General features: G+C 35.3%; 1 protein-coding gene across 4 annotated transcripts; it reads right to left on the bottom strand.

The window, feature by feature from the left end:
• Positions 1 to 7,423: 7,423 nt before the first annotated feature.
• LOC105773044 (uncharacterized) lies at positions 7,424 to 20,254 on the bottom strand. Of its 4 annotated transcripts, none has more exons than XM_012594651.2 (16): positions 20,017 to 20,254; positions 18,992 to 19,089; positions 16,780 to 17,311; positions 16,438 to 16,711; positions 15,525 to 15,820; positions 13,310 to 13,492; positions 12,357 to 13,112; positions 12,139 to 12,233; positions 11,951 to 12,010; positions 11,753 to 11,841; positions 10,609 to 11,184; positions 10,204 to 10,278; positions 9,899 to 9,969; positions 9,738 to 9,795; positions 8,551 to 8,827; positions 7,424 to 8,384 (listed from the first exon to the last, which is right to left on the bottom strand). In XM_012594651.2, exons 3-16 carry the CDS (start codon positions 17,193 to 17,195, stop codon positions 7,774 to 7,776), a joined length of 3,837 nt encoding a protein of 1,278 aa, XP_012450105.1. In that variant the 5' UTR covers positions 17,196 to 17,311; positions 18,992 to 19,089; positions 20,017 to 20,254; the 3' UTR covers positions 7,424 to 7,773. The 4 variants fall into 4 exon arrangements, with proteins under 4 accessions (XP_012450105.1, XP_012450104.1, XP_052488211.1 ...); XM_012594650.2 differs by having other exon boundaries at positions 16,432 to 16,711; positions 20,017 to 20,253; XM_052632251.1 differs by lacking the exon at positions 18,992 to 19,089 and having other exon boundaries at positions 16,432 to 16,711; positions 20,017 to 20,253.
• Positions 20,255 to 21,459: the final 1,205 nt, after the last annotated feature.

Below are 21,459 nucleotides of genomic sequence, written 5' to 3'. Positions count from 1 at the left end.
AAAAATTCATTTAGAATGAAGCTAAAACATTTTACTTTTGGCATTTATCAATAACTTCCTTTTCTCATCTCACATCCATTTTCACCATTCCATACCAATTGCCACTTTGCACAGTCCTTCTTGTTGGCATCAAACTTAGCTTTCACCAATGGACCATAATTTTGCTTCCATCCATTACATAACTTCCTTTTTTGTACTATCCTAGTCATCATCTTGGTCCTAATATCCTTAAGCATTTTGATAATGCTTTTGAACCTAGCTTCAACAATGTTTGAATTAAAGGCTTCACATATATTGTTGTCAACTATATCTGATTTACAAGTAGTCCCCAAAAAATCCCTAGTCTACATATTTGGAGACTTTCTCATCAAATAATCATAAGCACCCTTATCTTTTTTCTCTATGCTAACTCAGTCGTGGACTTCACAATCTGTCAAAATTCATACTCATATGACTTCCCTAGCTTCCTCCCTGACCAATTTGCAAACACGTGCCTCACGCAATTCCTATGTTCCACCCTTGGCAATATGTCAGAAATTATAATCTCAAGGCCCTAATTGTGTCATAATGAACCAGATAGATTGTTAGAAAAATATAGTTAATTATACTTACCAGAATAAAAAGATAAGGCCAAACCCAAATTAGTTAATTCACTAACCTTCTGTTGGTCACTAATAATTATGTATCCATACCCATCTTCCAATCCCAAATCAGCTGATAGAAGACTGAGAAACTAGACCCATGAATCAGTGCACTCCACTTCAACCATAGCCCATGCAACAGGGAACATTTGGTTGTTTACGTCTCTTCCAACAGCTGCGAGAAATTCACTCTTAAATGGGCTTTTTAGGAAACAATCATCTAGCCCAATGAGCGGCCTACACCTCACTTTCCAACCTCTCTTTAGTGTATCAAAGCACACATAAAACCTTTTAAAATAAGAAGCGGAGTTTGTTGTCACCATTTGAATAGCTATTTTTATTGTGTTGTCAGCCATCTTTGACCTTAACTCATGAGCATACTTTCATAACTGGCTGAATTCCTCCTTAAAATTCCTAATCATTTTCTCTTTCACTATTTTCTTGGCTCTATAACAACAGTCAATGCTCACATTTACATACATCTCTGAAGCACATCTTCTTTGAATTTCCCTCAGCTTTATCTTAGGGTGATCCTTGATAATTGCTTCAAAATGTTGGGCAATCATAGTAGCAGTCACCATTTTGTTCTTAAAACTAACCAAACAATGGTGCTCCTTCTGAAAATTCATATTTTGCAAACACTTGGCAACAGGATTGTAGCTAGCCAAAATTCTCTATGGACAGTTAAGGGAAGCAATGCACTTCACAACAACCCTTTTCGGTTCATTCTTAAGAAACTTCAGTTGTCTAAAGTAGTTTCGAATTACACTCTTAAATTGTTTGCTATCCTTAAACAACATTCCCAAACTAAATTTAACGAATCAAACTGGTCTTTGTATAAGGGAAACTTGCTTATCCTTCTCTCGCCATCTTCATGTTCTTCATCTTTATCTGACCTAACCAAGCTGCCATGTTCATCTGAGTCATATACCTCAGTCTCATTCCTATCCTCCTCTTCACTAACTGCAGTAGCAACATTGTCCATTCCATCTGATGTTGCAAAATCAGCAGCATTTTCATCACCAATAGATGATCCAAAACCACTCCATTATCTTCTCCAATAGTTGATCCTAAACTTATCTGCCCACCACCATACTCATCTACCTCAAACTGTGTAGAAGTCACACCCTCCCTATCAGCTTCTACCCTTCAACATCACCCTACCCAATAGCTTGTACCCTTTCTACATCACCCTCCCCATCAGCTTCTCCCCCTTCAGCATCACCCTCCCCATCAACTTGTACCCCTTCAACTTCACCCTTCCCATCAGCTTCTACTCCTTCAAAATCACTTTCTCCAGCACTTAATAGTAACATATCATCTTCAAAATCACTCTCCCCAACAACCAATAGTAACATATCTCCCTCATGTTTAACATATAGGTTAATCTCCTTAAACTTAACTCAAAAGTCTAACATAGCTATTGTGGAAGTGTCATCATAAATCACCCTGAGATTATTTTACAACCCTACTGTACCAGGCTCATGAAAATATATTAACATGACCATGTGAAACCCTAACCTAATTTTCACTATTTTACATAATTCAAAATAGGATATTGCATCTGGGTCCTCTTTTAAGTGTAATCACTTCCCCACTTACATATCTATCATATGGATCCTTTACAAAGTGCCCACCCACATGCAAAATAAGGTAATATTTCTCATCCCACGAAATTCGCAACCATAAACAAACAATTTACTCAGCAAAAACCAACTAAAAACCAAAATCCAAAACAAGACCACTTCTTTGAATACAGCAACAAGCACTAAGACATTACTAAAAGTAAACAACAGAACATAGTAGGCATCCTGCCTTTTCGATATCCAAACATATTTGAAAAGCTTTTTGCTTGGAATTATTGTTTTTCTATGTAGTTCGATCCCTACATTTTATACCCCACTATCACATAAAAAGTCGACAACACTAACAATTTTCAACCACCACTATTGTTAAAAAAAACCTATTTTTATGGCAATTGAAACTACAGCAGACAATAACCATAACATTTTTTACTTTGGGTATCTAAATTATACCAAATTAAAAATAAATAAATAACCATAACATTTTCCCAAAAAACCCAATCAATAATCACCTACCTTTCAATTTGGGTTACGAAGTCTGCCCTAATCATATCAATCTTTGCCCCCCTCCTTCCCCTGAGATTTCTTTTGCAATCAAACTCTTTTGTTGTGCGAATTTCTTGAATATTGGAAATTGTTGAAGCTTTTTTTTTATCGTAAGAGTTTTAAGGATTCAACGACGATTTTGGAATTACAGTTTTTAGGGATTTCACAATTTGGGATTTATAATTTTTTGGGATAATTTGGGATTTCACGATTTGGGGTTATTTTTTAGATTATTTATTTCTTTTTAATTTTATATTTAATTATTTTTTTGACACATCATCTTCAACTTGGCACGCCACATAAACAGTTTTATTGATCGGCGCTTGACTAACGGTCAACTGACGTTTCCCATTAAAATAGGACTGAATTGTGAAAAAATCGTTATGTTAGGGGCCACAATAAATTAAAGGTCAATGCAACAAAACCAAAAACCCCTAAACGTTGAGAGTATTTTTTGCAATTATGACATATTTTTTGGGGATAGAGGTAGCTCATAGTTCTTTGGGTATATTTCTTTGTCAAAGGAAATACGCACTTAATATTATTTCAGAGATGGGTTTTTTGGGAGCAAAGCCCGCAAGATTCCCAATAGAGCAAAATCATAGATTGACACATGCTATAGGGGCGGTTTTAACTGATCCTGAGTTGTACAGATGGTTAATGGATCGTTTGATTTTTTTGGTAGTGACCAGACCTGATTTAGAATATTCGGTTCATGTATTATCTTAGTTTATGCATGAGTCGAGGCAGGAGCATTGGGACGCAACTCTACGGGTTGTCCAATACTTAAAGGCTCTCTTGGCCAAGGAGTTTTATTAAGATCTGATAGTGATTTGTCCTTAAAGGGGAGGTGTGATTCATATTTAGCTACTTGTCTGTCAACTCGGCATTCACTTACTGGCCAGCTTGTATTTTTGGGGTAATCTCCTATTTCCTGGAAAACTATGAAACAACATATTGCTTCCTATTCTTCCGTTGAGGATGAGTATAGGTCTATGGCTTCCGTCACTTGTGAGTTCAAGTAACTAAAGGCCTTGCTATTGAGCTTAGGTGTTCATCATCCTAAAGCTATTTTTTTTATTTTGTGATAGTCAATTTGCGTTGCATATTGTACAGAATCTTGTATTTCATGAGCATACTAAACATATTGAATGGATTGTCACTTTGCTAGGGATGCAATTCAGGATAGGTTGATTGCACCTTCTTTTGTCCTGGCCTCAGTTCAATTGGCTGACATTTTTACAAAGGTGCTTGATAAATTGCAATTTGAATAGCTTCTCAGCAAGTTGAGCATTTATGATCTGCATGCTCCAACTTGAGTGGGGTGTTAGGATATTATTATTGGGATATATTTAAGGAATACATTATTATGGGATATTATCTTTTTTAAATATATTATATACCCTTTAGGCATATATTTAAGAATATATTATATATCTTTCCTATAAATATTATGTATACGTTTAAGGTTTATGAATAAAATGAGATTACCTTATTCTTGTCTATATTTAAATATTCCTAAAAGATATCCCACAATAATAATATCCTTAACACATTTAAATGTCATTTATTTGATAAAACAAAACAAAATAAAAGTCAATTCCATCTCTAATAATCCTCTCAATCACCTTCGCCAGAACAATTTTTTCGCCGTTAGACTCATCAGGAGCCTCACCGAATTCTTCTTCTTCTTGACAACCCTCACTTCTTTCTGATCAGGTTGCTCGTTCGTCACCTTCCTCTTCGGGAGTAGTCCGTTTCGACTATGGACAAAGAAGCTGAGGTGAAAAACAATGGTACGACAGTGAGAGCGGAACCGTTGCGGAGCTGGAAATAGAGAAACATACGGAGGGCATTCCCATTCCCCAAGATTTAACAATCTCTTGAGCCATGCCTCTTGGCAGCATAAACATTTCCTATTACTAGCAAAATTGATAAATCCACACCTGCATAGAGAATATCAATATTACCAGAAGCATGAATGGATCAAACTTAAAAATTTTGCAAAGCAGAAGCTTACCAAACAAAAATATAAAAATCTCTCTAAATCCATGACATGTATTCCACCAGCTATATTTAAATTTGTTTTATTGTGATGGAATTTCAAACGGCTCCGTTTGGTCCCTTTACTTACCATCTTGTTGATTTTCAATTTTTTTTTTCTTTTCCCCTCTTGTCCCGCACACAAATTGGAAAACATTGTTCATAGTGAAACTTTTATATGTTTGAAAACTGAAGAGCAAATATAACACTATTCCCAGCTCCGTTTCTGCAACAGTTCCACTCCCACTATTGCACCGTTTTTTCCACCTCAGCTTCTCTGTCCATGGCCGCAACGAACTACGTTCAGAACAGGAGGTGACAGACGAGCTACTCAACCAAAAACAAGAAAGGTTTGTTCGAAAGAAGAAGAATACGACGACACCGCCAGCAAATCCGACGACGAAAAACGAAAAGATTACTAGAGATGGAATTGGTTTTTACTTTGTTTAGTTTTTATCAAATAAATGACATGAAAAATAATAAATTCCAAAATCCTTACCATCAAGCTAACAGCCACATCAGTGGTGCAGCATTAATTACATTAAAGATTACTAAAATCATTAATAATAAGAGTATTATTTTTTACACATGTTTTAGCACATATTTTAGTATGAGTTAGTAATAAATTAATTCAATTAATGATATTTAACTATTTTCATGACTTACTTTTAGCAATAAAAAGACAAGAATTTTTACTTATCTTTCTAATTTCAAGCTTAAATTTGTAGGAATTATTTTTTATTTTATTAATAATACAGTAACCAAATGAGAAGATTCCTAAGAAATAAAGTATGGAAAAATGTCTTGCTTTGTGGTCTACAGACAATGTCATGGAAGTTTTGTATGATAGAAATCTGCCCTTGAATCATCGCAATTGGCTCAATTCTGCGTTGAACTAACGATTGCAGGTACAAAGTATGGGCCTTTTTTTAATTCAGTCACCAAAAAATTAATACTTGACTACCACAAAAATGCAAAATATAGCCCACATATTATTGGTTGAAACTTCCCTGCATTTCAATACACAAGTATTTCAAGGTAAAACATTTGAGTGTATATTTCCATCCCCGCAGCAGAATTTCCCAGCATAACTAGACCTTTACAAGCTTAAACAGAACTGAGAAACAGGCTCAAAATTAATTGTCAGGGTCGATTTCTTTTCCAAGGAAAATTTTATAAATATTTAAAGGTCATATAAATGCAAATTGGGAGGGCAGTCTCTGCTTAGTTACTAATATGATGAATGAACAAAGGAAACAACCCAACCTCCACAATTTCCTCCTTTTGTTTTGCGACTTGATTATCGAACCACATCATACAGGAACAATTTCTTTTGTTTTGCAACTTGATTTTCAAACCACGACATACAGGAATGATTCCAAGAAACTGAACAAAATTAGTTAAAAACGATAGTCATCCCTAACCATACACTCAGAAGCACTGCAAAGCAGGACGCCAGATCAAAGTTCTCAACAAGTAAATACCAGAAGCACCTCAGAATCATTTAGCCCCTACTGTGGTAACCAAACAAGGTGTGCAATTTTTACGCAAAAGAATCTCAAGTTTCTAATGAATTCAGCAATGCTTAAACATGATAACTGAAGAGGCCAATATATGAACAATTAAACCAAATACCAGCAAGCAGCTTGAGTTACAATGATAGCCACTAAAGCAAACGTATACTCAAGCCTAAAGTCTACTTTCCTAGAGGAGAAATTACAAAAAGAACTTATGTCTCAATACAAACATGACAAGATTCCTTATGTGCCCATCCAATATATCAAACTTTTTATATAAAGCAAGTTGAGATGCATGTAAAACTAAATCAAATGTAAGCTTTAACCTGCAGGGGATGAACATTACATAACATGAGCACTGCCAAGGTTTAGACAATGTCCTAGAAATAATGACTCGCCTTCCCTAAGAGAACGAAAATAAAGAATGTAGATATTTTCTCTTGCAAAAATAATTGTAAAGAAAAATATAAAATGCCTGGAAAGGTTTATGGTGAAGACTAGACAAAGGTTACCTCAGTGGCAATGCAGGTTTATCAGAACATGGCAGATGGCAATCTAGCATTGAATCCCAGGTATATAGGTCTTTCAATCAGGAAATCCAAGAGAGCAGTTTACCTGCAAACATTTTAGATTTCTTACTAGGAGAAAGGTGGAGAGAGAGAGAGAGAGAGAGAGAAGAGTGCAATGCAAAATTGATTACAAATAATGACTTAAAGCATAACCTAGTGCATGTAACACTGTGAGAAGTCAGTACCCTAGAAGCACAGTAAAGAGAAGCACAATTTTGATGCAACAAATTTTTAGTACGAGTTAATAAATGCAGCTGATAGTGAGAACCTGCAACTTCAAGTATTAACCTAGGAAAAAAAAAAGAACTAATAGTCCCCCGTCAGTATCACAAATCATCTTTTTCTTGTATTGAACATTCTTACCTCTTATCCTTAGAAGAGAAATTTCTTCATAAACAAACCTCAGGAGAAATTACCACATCCCATATAACTTTGAACGGCCATTGCAGTTGGCAAGTGAAAATGAAAACCAAGAAAACAGAAAACCAGGAAAGAAAACCCTACAAGATTACGTTTATAAGGTATTATATTGAACAAAAATAACTAATTTTATTGAGAATATAAATTTTATGTACAATCTGAGCATTACTTCTGATTTGTAAAGGCTACAGCCAGGATACATTTTTGCTAAGACATACTAGTAGGAACAAAAGATCTTTACAGTCGAAGTCATCAACTTAAGAGAAAAATTCAAGATATCCAAATGGGTTCACTTGAAAATCAACTTCTGGGGGAGTCTATAAAGAATCTGTGTAACCTAATTGTGGACCGGACAGCCAAGCAACTATCCATGTAACAGTAATCTCTTGATGACAGTGATTATGTTTTTGTTTGTCAACGGTATAATGAACAAGACTATACAAAGAAAGCAAACTCAAACCATCATATTCAAGTCAGAAAGATCATCCATGGGAATTTCAAGGCCCATGAAATCATGATCTTGTAATCCATCATCATCAATGTTTAACCATGAACCCAAATCTTGTCCTGGTAGCTGCAGGTCATCCAGTACATCCAGGCCAAAATCATCTTTTTCTTTGGCATTATTATTGATAGTTATCTCATTTGACTTTGATATGGAGGTTGATGGTTTGGGGTGCTTTGACATCTCACCAAGAATGCCGTTCACAGAAGCAGATAGTTGAGTCATTTTCTGCTTAGGCTTTATTTTTAGTTTCCTTTCCCCCTTAACATTGGATGCTGGTCGACCAATCTTATTAGTTCCATTTCTAGATAAAACCTCTCTACCAAGTCCCTTTCCATCTCTGTCTCTCTCACTCCTCTTTCCTTTTGTACTGCTTGACAAAGAACTCCCAATGCCTGGTTGAACACTAGAAGCACCAATAGTACCAGCAACTACATCCTCCAGCGATAACTCTCTCTTTTTCACCTTGTTAGACCATGAGTCATCTTTAATAGTGGTCTGGTCGGATAATCGGTTTGTGGGTGGAAGCAGATCAACAGCATAGCTATCCCCACTTTGACCTGCCAGAGTTGTTTTGTGTGAGAAGACAGAGCAAAAAGTACCAATGAAGAACATCTTAGAGATGATTACATTACATGGGATGGAACACACATGAACAGACACAACTAGACATGAAGGAATTAAAGTGTATGCTCTCGGTCTTTCCATAGGCACCACAGTAAATACCTGAAGTTCTACCTTCCAGGGAATGGGTGGAGCTGTAAGCACATGGCTTCCCAGATTCGCCGCCATCTGTAGGAGTATCTACTGGTCGTGCACCATTTAGCCGGGAAGATCCAGAAACAAAAATGTCCCTAAGCAAGGGCTCATCAAAACAGCTCTTGCCTGTATCTTCAAATTTATGATATTGATCTAATGTTCGTTTAACAAATGCTAAGGCAGCTTGCTTGATCATTTTGTTACTGGAACTCTTCCCACCAGTAGCATTAGGACCCCAACAACTCTATTAAAAGATAATGGATAAATTGTCAAAAATAGAACACCAGCATGATACTGAAAAATTCTCAGTGGAAAATGAAAAGCTATAACATAAACAGAGAAAACCAAGCAAATTTATCCACCTTGGTAAGAAGATCTAAGAGGGGAGAAAAACTAGAAGCAAACTCAAACTTGAGACAATATTCCATTTATAATATAAATTTAGAAACAAAAAGCCCCAACTACCCATTCAGTTCTTAGCATTTTAACTATCTTTGTCATCTATGTAGCTAAAGAGAGAACAGAAGAGTTATTAGCTAAAGCTCTGATGGCCAAATTATTCAAAGAGCTTGTAAAAAAAATCCAAACCCCAGATACTCAAGGTTAAAAAATAATAGATTCTTGAGAACGTCTAAGCATATATACTGGGAAGGGGGAGGGGAAAGTACACTACCTCAGTTTTTCAACCACATACACTCAGAGTCAAAACAGATTCCAGATCTAAGATAAGGAGGACTAGAGAAGCATTATCCACTTGAGCTAAGATAACGGCCAAAAGAATTTTCAGGACCCATCTTGAGATGTTGTCTCTTCACTATCTGATTATTTTAAGGAGTTTGAACTATCCAATAGGAGGTAGTTCACTCCTGTGATATAGAAGATTTTCACCAACTTTGACTCAGTTAAGGTTAATAATATAGTCAACCCACCCATTTCCATTTTTTTCTTGCTTTGTTAGTTTTAGTCCAGCCAGACAATTATTTCCTTGAAATCCTGTGACTTTATTCTAGACTAAAGATTGGTTTTCTATATCCTTATGTTAAAGGGCTTTTGTACAGACTCGGTTCTGTGCATTCAAGATATTAAACATTATCATTATGGTGTGCCCAAATGAAAACCAAAACGAAAAGGAGATTGGATATTAGGAGAATTACCATGTACTTTTCATAAGCCATCGCAACAAGCTTGTCAAGAGCATTTTGTTCAAATTCCCTATATAAAAAATTATATGTTTATACATACACCAGGTACCAATGACTTTATGTTAAAAGGAAAATGAATACAAAACTATCTGGAGAGAAAGGATAAACAATACTTCTCCTGAAGTGCTCTTGTTTCTGAGGCAGCTTTCAACAGTTTATCAAGCAAGCCTTTCTTCCTTGAAACCTATTGCATTCACATCAAAATTATAAATTGAACTTCTCAGAAAAAGTTTTAAACCTTATGTTAGAAAGCCCAACAATTAAACATAGTGGCGTGGCATGGAAGAAATATAGAAATCGTTGAATATCTAAAGGCAATTATCATAAAATTACAGGTGAAAACAATACTGCGAAGAAAAAAGATAATATAAATACAAGATTACATATTAGAGCCTCAATGATTCCTTTGAGAAACTACCTGTTCATCAAGCTTCCCCTCTAGCTTACTAACGTCCTCACAGATTTCATCATCATCCATCTGTGTTATGTCAGGCTGAAAAAGAGTGAAATACGTAAAGTTAAATACACTAACAATCTTAATGTCAAGGCTGAAATAGAACAAACCAGACACACAAGCATAACAGTAGTCAGAAAAAACAAGCCCTTTGAGATAATGAGAAGATGTCGTGGACATACATGCACTATTTGACAACCAACCATTCAGATAATGAAGGAAATGGAGATCAGATTGCTACATCATGATATTGATTTTGAAACAACAAAGAGTGCAAGAGAGATAATTGCCAAATGTTGGATGAAATAATATCAAAAGATAGGGATAATGCAGCATTTAATATAAATATTCATGTAGAAATAGACCAACCATTGGTTCTAAGAAGATTCCGATACTTTGAGCCTCCAAAAGGATTTTCTCATTTATCTTCATACCCTCGTACTCAAATTCTGAACAAACCATATCAGGCATTGGTTTGTCTAGAAATGTGCCATTCAGGGAATGACTAAAAGTTGAGCTAATTCCTGTCTTTCCCACCATATCAATTTCAGGATCATCGCATTCTGGCTTCCCAGATGTCCTATAACCATTAAAAGAAGCATGCTCAGTAGATTGGAAATTAACGATATGTCTCAAACCATTAGATCCCAATTCTCCATCCATCTGAAATCCAGCTCCATAGATGTCAAATTGGAGGTCTTCATTTCCACTGTCACTATCTTCTTCTGGAATTAGAGCTGCTAAAAATCTCTGACAGAGGGGTATCAGATTATTGTCCCTTTTATCCAAAAGCAACTGCTGTGAAAGGAGTTCATCATTTGATGTTACAGCAGCAATTCTGCCAGCTCTTTCCTTTTCAAGCAATCCACATCCATTGGAGATGGTACTACAACCATCTGCAATAGAAGGAAGGGGTGTTGATCCCGGTCTTGTTTCATGATTTCCCTGAAAGATATGAAACAGTTTAGAGAGACCAAAATATTTGTGAAATGATGTATTTGAGTACCAAAAATAATTTATGGAAGTTCAATTTCTAACTATTCACGAAAAAAGGTGCATTCAGAAAAGATAGTGTTACAAGGATGAGGTTGAAGAGAACACATATTATCTAATGTTAAATAAATAATTTTGAAAAGGTAACTTTGGGATTGCATAACAAAATAAAATAAGAGATGAATTCTTGAAAATTAATCACATGGTTAGCCATCAATGCCTAACATAAATCAGCAAGTCAAGAGGAACTTATTTATCTCATGCCTTTGTTCAAAACTTGATAACAACATAAATAAAGGCAAGAACCCATGCCTCTCCTAGAGGAAATGGAGGGTAAAGGTTTAAGTTCAATTCCCCTCTCCCCTACCTAGTTGAAAAATTTCACCCACCGTGGCCAAAAAGAAACATAAATTGCAACCACTAATTCATATTAAGCATTTCAATAAATATTTAATCCAATGATATTTTCCCATGATTTTTTTATTCCTTAAAAAGGGAATATATTAAAGGGTTCGGGTACCTGCTGCTTCAAATAGGCAATATCTGCATCAGATATGAAACCAAGAAAAGGCTCCATCTGCCTCCAAAAGGAGTTGGGAAATGCATGGGCTGCAATGCAAGTAAAATCAACCAATGCGAGTAGAAATTTCAAACCAAATTAAAAAAGGAATCCAAAACTTAAACAAAAAAAATGACCAAATATTTCAGAAGACACTACCAGAACCAACAAGAGCATTTACAGCAGCTACTATCTCTTCATGCACGTCCTCCGAACCAACTAAAAAAATGTACCAAAGGCAGTTAGAAGCCATGTATATGTAATCACAGATTTAGAACTTCAGAAAATTTTGTTAAGAGTGGATATTTTAAAATCCAAGTAAATTTCTTAGTTTTAAGCGTAACTACCAAGAACATCTGCAGCTGCATTCATTGCCGCATGCTTCTGGCGTGAATAGGCCTTGCGATCAGTGAGCTTCCTAGTTGGAGGACGACCAGCCTTGCTGAGAGAATATTCATGAAACTATGAGATTTCAATCACAAAGAATAACAGTTCTAGACCACAATAAAAGAAATATTATTGGAGAGAAGGTATCATGTGGTCATGTAGGAAGGAAAATTTTAACCTTTCGGTCTTATCCAAGCCGAGCCTGGCACTTCTAAGCTGCTTTGCTGTTCTCACATTGCCAAACTTCTCAACTGTCATTGGCATAAGAGACCTTGTAGAAGTAATACCCCGTCCAGTCCTCCCTTGTCGACGCACACCATCTCCAATATCTTCTCCAGTCATCAGCTTATTCTTTCTTGATGACAAGACCAATGTGGATACTTTCTGAACATTCTGTCCAGATTTCTCATCTATTTCATCAGACTTTTTCACCTTTTCTTTAGATTTAATTTCAGCAGCCCCAGACTCCTCACTCTCAGAAAGAGTAGCCGAAGATAAGGCATCACCTTTTAGTTTAATTTGTTGTGGAGAACTGCTTGAGAAGCGTCTAGCAAATCCTGATCCAATCTCATTACCGGCCATATCAGACACAGTATCCAATGATGGAGTTTCATCATTATTTGAAACAAAAGGAACAATATTTGTTCGTCTTGCAGTACGGGAGCTCTTCTGTGGTCTCTGGCTGGCCCAATGGGCAACAGGTGGTGATGAAGACCGAGCTGATGCTGTGCGCTTGCGATTATTAGCTCCACCAGCAGTAGGTGGTTTATTTGTACAGTGAGAAAGCTCCCAGTCATTTGATGCTGTTGCTCTATGAACGACTGGTGACAACTTTGGTGCAACTCCAGTGCCTGAACGTGGACCACGAATAGATGCATTCATTTTTGTGCTTGAAGTAGGACTGGCTGAATTAAATTCATCACGAACACTCATCCTGCTCATTGTACAGAAGAAAGGATATACAAATAAGTATACATACAGCAGTATGGCCCAAAAAGGAAAAGTACTCCAAGTGCCTCAAATAAAGATGCTCCAAATGAAAAAAACAAAGGCTCTATAAAATGCAAATTGTACAGAGAAATTTACGCTAAAAAATGGAAAACAAAATATTCATCAAGAAAATAAGCATACTTGTTAGAGGCTCTGAGATTCACTCTCTCTTTATCAGAAGCAACAGTACGGTCCCTCCTATCATTGAGAAGGGAAATAGTGTCCGGGTCAGTCCTAGGAACAGATGACCTTGGACCCAAGCCTGACTGCTGTGAGATGCCTTCAGGTTTTCCAACCCCAACAGATCCATTAGCAATTCCTGACCTATAACAATTTATAGTTATTAATAGAAAATCAAGAATACGATACATCAAAATGTTAAAAATAAACGAAAACGAAGGTTCAATTCACAAAATGTTCCGAGTAGAAGGTTTGAAGAAATTTTCAAACAAGAAAATCCCTAATAAATTTCCATACAGTCACCATTATGATCATCTATTAAGGAAATTACATCTCGCTATAATGTAGCAAAGGCCCTAATAAGATTTCTTTCTTTATGCATCTGAAAATCATGCACATGGATCTTAATCAGAAGATAAGTCAAATCAAGATTGAAGTTACCTCTCAAGCATTATTTTTCAAAATGGTTTAAATCATATGGTTTACTGTTCAGATCTAAAACAGTTCAGAAAATTTAGTGGCTCTGACATCAAATATTTGCAACTGTAAATGCACATTTAAGGCGTTAGTTTAGATGTCCTATGCACTAAAGGCATAAGCAACTCAGCTTAATCTAACCCCCCAGATCATGCATTCAGAGGACTTAGATCTGAACCAAAACAGCATGCCAAATAAGGACAATAGAGCATAGGATGATAAAGTGTGGCTACAACAGATAAATGAACATGAAAGAAAGAACATAGGCTTACCAAAAATATAGTCACTCACCCCAGCACTATCATTAACACCATGCTAAAAATAAAACAGAAACTCAAAAATAAATATACAACTGGAAGGGGGATCAAAAGGAACCTCAGAAGCTTAAAATATAAGCTTGACATCTATAATTCAGTATATCCTCCACAGCATAGCAAATAAAAACAAAGATGAAGAAAGATTGCATTTCCAGCTGATAAATTATGTTACAACAGAATACTGACAAAACCTGCTAACACAATCATTATTATGATTCAAGCCCCTTATTCCCACAAATCTCATGGCAGTGGACTGGAAGTATTGATTATAATCTGTTGGAATCAAGTCAATTTTTTAAAACCACACAGGATGTTGAACTGATGTGGCCCTAGATTCAACCACTTCAACTAGGCGATCCAATCAAAGAGGGTTACTACAATCAGAAGCATGATTTTGAATAAGTACTGAATATAGTAAATATTTAACAAAATAATGGATTTGACTCAATGCTTTAGCCAATAATGCAAAGGTAAGTGATCAAAGGTTCATATCTCACCACTTAAAACTATTAGTAAGTTTACGTTTTGGTCACTTAACTTCAAAAAGTTACAAAATAGTTACTGAACTATTTGAAACTTTTCTAAGTCACTAAACTATTCGAAAGTTTTTATTTAAGTCACTGGGTTGTTTATTTTTTAAAAAAAGAAAGTCCAACTAGCAAGTTCTAAGCAACGATTTGACTATCGGTACGATGGATCAATACCCATGAGCACGCCTTATATTCAAGTCGATTGGTTCAGGCAGTGCAAACAAAGAAGGCCATGCAGCAGCGATTATAACAGCCCTGTGACTTAAATGAAAACTTCTGAATAGTTCAGTGAGTAACATTTTCAAGTTGAGTGACCAAAACATAAAGTTACTAATGCAGCAGTAATTATAACAGCCCGGATACTTAAATGAAAACTTCGGAATAGTTCAGTGACCATTTTGTAATATTTTCAAGTTGAGTGACCAAAACATAAAGTTACTAACAGTCTGGTTTGACTGACTGATTCTTGACAAGTCCAGTCAGCAAGTGCAATCTAGTTCTTTTATGATTGTTACAGTAAAATCTTCGAATGAAAACAAGCATGAAATTTAAAATACTCAAGGGTGGTTCTCCTCCAAGCACCCCATGTGCATGCACTTAACCGATTTTATTAAGGCAAGCATTCAGATCTATGTTACTCAAAGTTGAGTGTGTCAGACACAAGTACTTGTCTAACATGGGTATAGTCAATTTTTTCTAAGTTTTTCCATATATTTGTAGGATCCTTGGAGGTCCTATCCCTATATGGACTCAGACACAAGTAATTCAACAAAAATGAAGAGCCGAAGAAAAATAGATTCAAATAATAACCATTTGGCATATGCACAATAATAGTACTTTCAGCAGACCTACCTGAACCCATGGGAGTCATTACTTAACCTTGATCGAGCATCAGAAACAGCCCTTTGCTGTATTCCCTGTTTAGATTCTCGATACCCTTCAAGTTTAGTTGATACCATACTTGGACATACATCAGGTTTTATCCCAGAACGTTTTTTCTTCATCTTTGTCTTTTCCCATCCATCAACACTGCCTGATAAAGTTCGATCTTCACCCTGAACTGAGCCACTATTTGAAACCCTGAGCATTTCCTTATCTCTATCAGCATTACCAGGCTGCCTGACTAGAGCATTATTCCGCATATCCATCTAGATTCATTAGAACAAATGTCAATTCTTCTCTTCAGGAGATACTAATGCAAAAAAAGGAGAGCCACATGCAAATTGGGCACCAAGCCACCAAGATGAGACCAAAGATATAACAACTATGCAGAAGTGTAAGAATATGAGATATAAAACCATATAGATTTTACTGCTTGTGTAAAAGAGAAAGTTATGAAGATTCTTGTAACAGAAAACAGGTTTCCTAGAGCTCACTTACGTACTAACTTAATGATTGAAATGCAAAGGAAATCAATTGAACAGGAAGGGTAAAGAGAACAAACCACCCACCACCACAAGTTGGATCAAAAGAAAGAAGTGTGGTTTGGGTTCAGTGACAAATGGAAAAGAATCAACTACTAGCATAGAAAAATGAAGGAAACACCAGAGAGAAGAAATAAGAGAAGCAGTAGTGACAACAATAATTACATTTGGACTTGGCACTTTTTGAACCCGATCAAACTTGAATATGGCACATGAAATAAAATAGCCATTGAGTAAGTTTACGAACAACTTATATCAGGCCTAATAGCAGATATGGAATCATAATATTAACAAGACAGAAATGAATAGAGATGGAAGATATCAAAGATACAAACCCTCACATCCACCAACGAAGTCCGAGTACGTTTATTTGGAATAGTACTTTTAGGCCTTTCCTCAGACTTCTGCTGTTCAAATTCAAAACCTCCAGCAACAGAGTTATTATGCATTCCCATCTTACCAATGGTAGGGCCCAAGACTGACCGATCACCAGATAACAAGGCATTAGGCCGGTCATTAGAAAAGCTTTCTGATCGAGATCGCTTCTTAGATGGTATGCTAGGGAAAAACTTGTTGAATACTGATAAGGCTTCATTGAAAGTTTTCACGCGCTCCCTGTTAACTGATTCACTTTAATAACTAATGACAACTTCGATCTAAAATGCAAAATTTATAAAGAATACCTTGCTTTGACTGAACAATCACGTAGACCAGTCTTAACTCGTTTGATTTCTTCTGGAATAGGAGAAGGCAGCAGCTTGCCTTTTGACAACATGGTAGTAGATTCATCAGCAGAAATTCCAAGAGCAACATTAATGTGCCGTTTAAAGTCTCCTTGACGATTAGACTTATGATCAGCAGCAACCACCTTGGGATCAAAACGCAAGCACTGGAAGAAGCTGGATACATCTCCTTGGGCTGCTACTGAACTGCTTCTTGACATGCTTGGAAGAGAAGATAGAATCTGATTCTCCATGGTCTCACGAAAGCTACCTGATCTGTCTAATTGAGCAGCTAAGAGGGCTCCACGCTGCCCACTGGTATACAGTGGCCTGTCTGGGCTACCAGAAGACAGATCAAACTTGCTGGACATCGCCATTGCATCAGATTTTGCAAATCCACAATTTTACAAGGCCAATAAATACAGCGGTGCATTACAATATTGTAGAACAATAGCACATAAAGGCCGATTTAAACTCTTAACAGACTACTAATCTGCAAAGGAGAAAAAAACTAAGGATAAGCATGTAAATTATCTATTAGAACAAATCAATTCAATACTACCTCAAAATGCACACTGTTCTATGCTTAATGCACACACAGAAAATACAACTAGAAGTAGCAGATTAAAGTTAAGTCATAAATAATCAATAGTAGTTATAAAGAAATTCAGAGACCATGGAACTAAGATGACATTGGTCACCTTCCACAGCGAGTACCATTAATCTTTTTACTGTCTCGTTACAAGAAAGGGGTTCCCAAAGGTTAGAGAAGGGTACTCCAGTAGCTTGAATTTACTTTTTCAATTCATGTTGAAAATCAATCAATTTCATGACTAAATCAATAATGACCAGATAATTTATGGATGCATAGTAAATATAGAGATTTATATATATAGTTGAAAAAGTAACATAGCAAAGGCACCTCAAATAAATGCAATAAATGAAAGCAGTGAATACAAGTAGACAGCAACAACAAAAAGGAAACCTTCAGAAAACAAAGGTGACAACAAATCTAGTACAAATGGCTGTCACAAAAAGATAATGTCAATTGAATGAGACTCATAATAGTTTGAGCAAAAGCCCAAAGCCCAAGCATGAATAGTGGACGAGAAAATAGTAATCTCATAAAAGATCGACCCTTCACAAGAAGGTCTTTCTTTCTTCAGATTTCATAGTCTGAAAATCCATCAACAAATATATTTTCCTAGTAGATAAACATCCTACAAAACATTTCAGATAAATATTCATCTCAGTGGTCAATCCACATCTACCGCTACCAGAATTTATTTTAGCTTCTTCCAGTTGCATTGGTGGCCTCAGGTAGAATGAAAACAACCCCTATGCAACGTCACTGGAGCTTATGGATATTCATGGGGCATGGTTACATTCTTTTCAAAACATTGAATAGTCAAGTTTTCGGCTGTTGAACCTCTAACTTCCAACAGATACGTTCATTTTTTCTTCCAGGTAACTTTTCAGTCTTCTGCTAACTGGCATTTCAAATATATGTATAAACCAGCACAGAACTTATTAGAGCACCTTTTCGCTCCTTAGCTACAGAATTACTGCATGCAGCAAGTCAAATTCAAAATCTACTCATCTCTTCCCCTCATATATGAGGATCAATTTTTTTATGCTATATTCATCTATAAGTGTCTTACAGATTGCAAATTAAATGATTTTCAATCCTAACTTTAAATAGATTAGTGATCCTAAAATTTATCCTGACTTTATAACGGCTAGCAAGTGGCACATGTATACAATCAACTAGAAATTCTAAGCAATACCCAATGCTCTGAATCACACAATAACTTCACTAACTCAATAATCAAAAGCTACAGAGAACTAAGATCAATTAGATATTTAGGGTATTCTACAAGCCTCACACTCAGTAAATAATTAAAGACAAACTAATATAACATAAAATGCCTTGAATATAAATAGGCTTTTGTAAAAAGGTCCCCAAAGGACACACTTCAATGTTATCATATTAACTTTCAAAAAAAATGTTATCATATTACGTAATATTTTCTCCAATGCATCGGAATTCATTTCATTAATAGTCAACTACTACATTTAAAATAAATAATCTACTATAATAGTTTACTTAAGGCACTTGCCAGTAAAACCCATATGAATGTAAAATCATGATTGAACCACCAATTCAATTTACCTTTTATTTAAATAAGTTTCTAAACTGTATAACTCCTTTATGTAAATCACCTCTCATGCAACAAAACAAAAGTTGCTACTAAGGCTGTTTGCCCATCTCTGCAGCACAAATTTAATAAAACAAACATATCAGAATCAGAATCAGAATCATGAATCAGAGATTGATATAAAGATAGAAATCAGGGTTTATGTGTGGAAAAACCTTTTACAACCATCTCATTAACACATTATAACTTAAGATAGAATCATAGTTCAAAAAAGTTAGCCCAACAAATAAATTTCAGCAAAATAACCAAACTCGAGCAGAAGAACACTGCCATTTATTTTACTATACCTCCAGCTGAGCAACAGACTAAAAAGATATATAATATATATCAATAAATTAAATATCAATCTCACCGAGATTATAACTTAAGATAACCAAGACTACTTAACTCGCTGAACTCAATGTGATCTCAAAGGGAGGATACTTATAGATCATAGTAGACCGTAAGAAAGCATTCCCATTTGAATTATTCCCTAATCGTTGCTCTTGTGTTCCTAGCATATTTTACAATGGCACAAGGATACGAATAATTGCCTTCAACTTCACTTTCCTTACTTCAATTAAATCCAAGCCAAGATTGAATCAGACGAGAAAAAGCGAGACAAAATATTATCTCAGTTAAATTCCTCAATGTTTCTTCATTTTTTTTGAATAATCAACAAAATCCAATTTCATCAAATGAAATGCTCCATTTAACACAGTAAAGCCAGTTTAAGCTCAAAAATTACCAATTTATCCTCTACTTCCTCAAGTTTACATCTCAATCCTACTTCATTCGTCGAACCTCAGCAATTGAACAAAATAAAAAATAAAATACTAATACAAATATGCAGAAACCCCTAACAATTAAACCAAAACGAAAATTAGAAAATAAAACTGAAATAGAAACTCAATCAAAGAAACAAAAAAATAAATTGATCAAGAAAGTAGAAAAAAGAAAACCCTAGAGCTTGCAATCAAGAATGTGAGTAGAAATCTACCTTCGATGAATCGCGAGAAGAGGTGACGAAGGAGGGTGTAATTTTTTAGCAAGCTAATTAGATGGTTTAAATTAGGGACACGATTTTGGTTTACGTGATTGATTCCAAGCTCAAAACTGAAAGTGGAAAGTTCGTACATGGCCATGGAGGTGGAAAGCGAGCCTGTATTTTGATCGGCAATGAAATCTGGTTCAATTAAATGACTATTATGCCCATGGTTCGTTGTCCTTGGGATGCAAAGATGTCGAGTTTCTGAACGGGAGTTTTTGGGTAATAACAAAAAGAAAATATGTTGAGCCGGCTCCTAACCTAAGACAGCTTGTGCCTCGTGGCCTTGTCTTTCTCTTTGTGAAATTTAATTGGATTATTTTATTGACTAGTGCCTTAAATATTATTTTTATTATATTGAGTAAATTATTGTCTTTAGTTAATTATAACTCTATTCAAATCATTTTCAAAATAAAACACTAGATTCATTTTGATTAAAGAAAATATTTAAAAATCTTTTCTTTTTTTTGTTGACAAAATTGCTAAATTTAGATGAAACGAAAATATTTAAAGGTGAGAAATTTTTGCAATTTGATATAAAAAGAAAAAATAATTAAGATAAATTAAAGGCTATTAATAAAAAAAGTTAGTTGGATGTGAATTAATCAGCCATCATGTAATTGTAATGGTAATATAAATAATCATTCTCATAGTAAATGCAATAATTCAACTCAGTTTAGCTCAGCTTAGCTTAGTCTTCTCTATTTTTTGTATAAAGGCGTCCGAGGTCCATTTTGCAATCTGACTTGTTCAGCTCGGCCACCCCACAAGGCCCACACACACTAAGCGATAATATACCAATTCACACTTTCAATTTGGTACTTTAGTTTCTTTTGTCTCAATTTGGTATTTGTATTTGACTTTAATGTTTAATTTAGTGTCCAGACAAAACATCATTATGTGATTCGATGAATGTTTGACATGTGTGCTCTAATAAAAATACAGGTACTTAATAAAGATAAAAAAATTCAAATACCAAATTAAATATTATAATCAAATTCAAGTATTTAACAAAGATAAAAAAACTCGGATGGCAAATTGAACATATTGAATGCAAACTCATATTAAGTGTTAATAAAATTAAATCTATTTTTTTTGCTAAGGTTTTTTTTTTTGAAAGTATTACCAAAACTAAATAAATACTATCAAAATTATTACCAACAATTTTTACATTATATTAAAAATCACCAAAATCATTTAAAAGAATTATATTAAAAGTTACCTAAAATATGCGGTTCCGCAAGCTGACACCTATTTAATTACACCACTGTCAAGGAATGGATTGTTATTAAGCAGACTTGAATGCCAAAAATATTTACACTTCACTTGATCCACGAGGAATAAAATTAAGCAGACTTGAGTTTAGGTGAATAGTGGGCCTATTTATATATTATA

This window comes from Gossypium raimondii, chromosome 6 (genome assembly GCF_025698545.1).
Source record: "Gossypium raimondii isolate GPD5lz chromosome 6, ASM2569854v1, whole genome shotgun sequence".
NCBI lineage: Eukaryota > Viridiplantae > Streptophyta > Magnoliopsida > Malvales > Malvaceae > Gossypium > Gossypium raimondii.
This window is presented reverse-complemented; position numbering and strand designations above follow the sequence as displayed.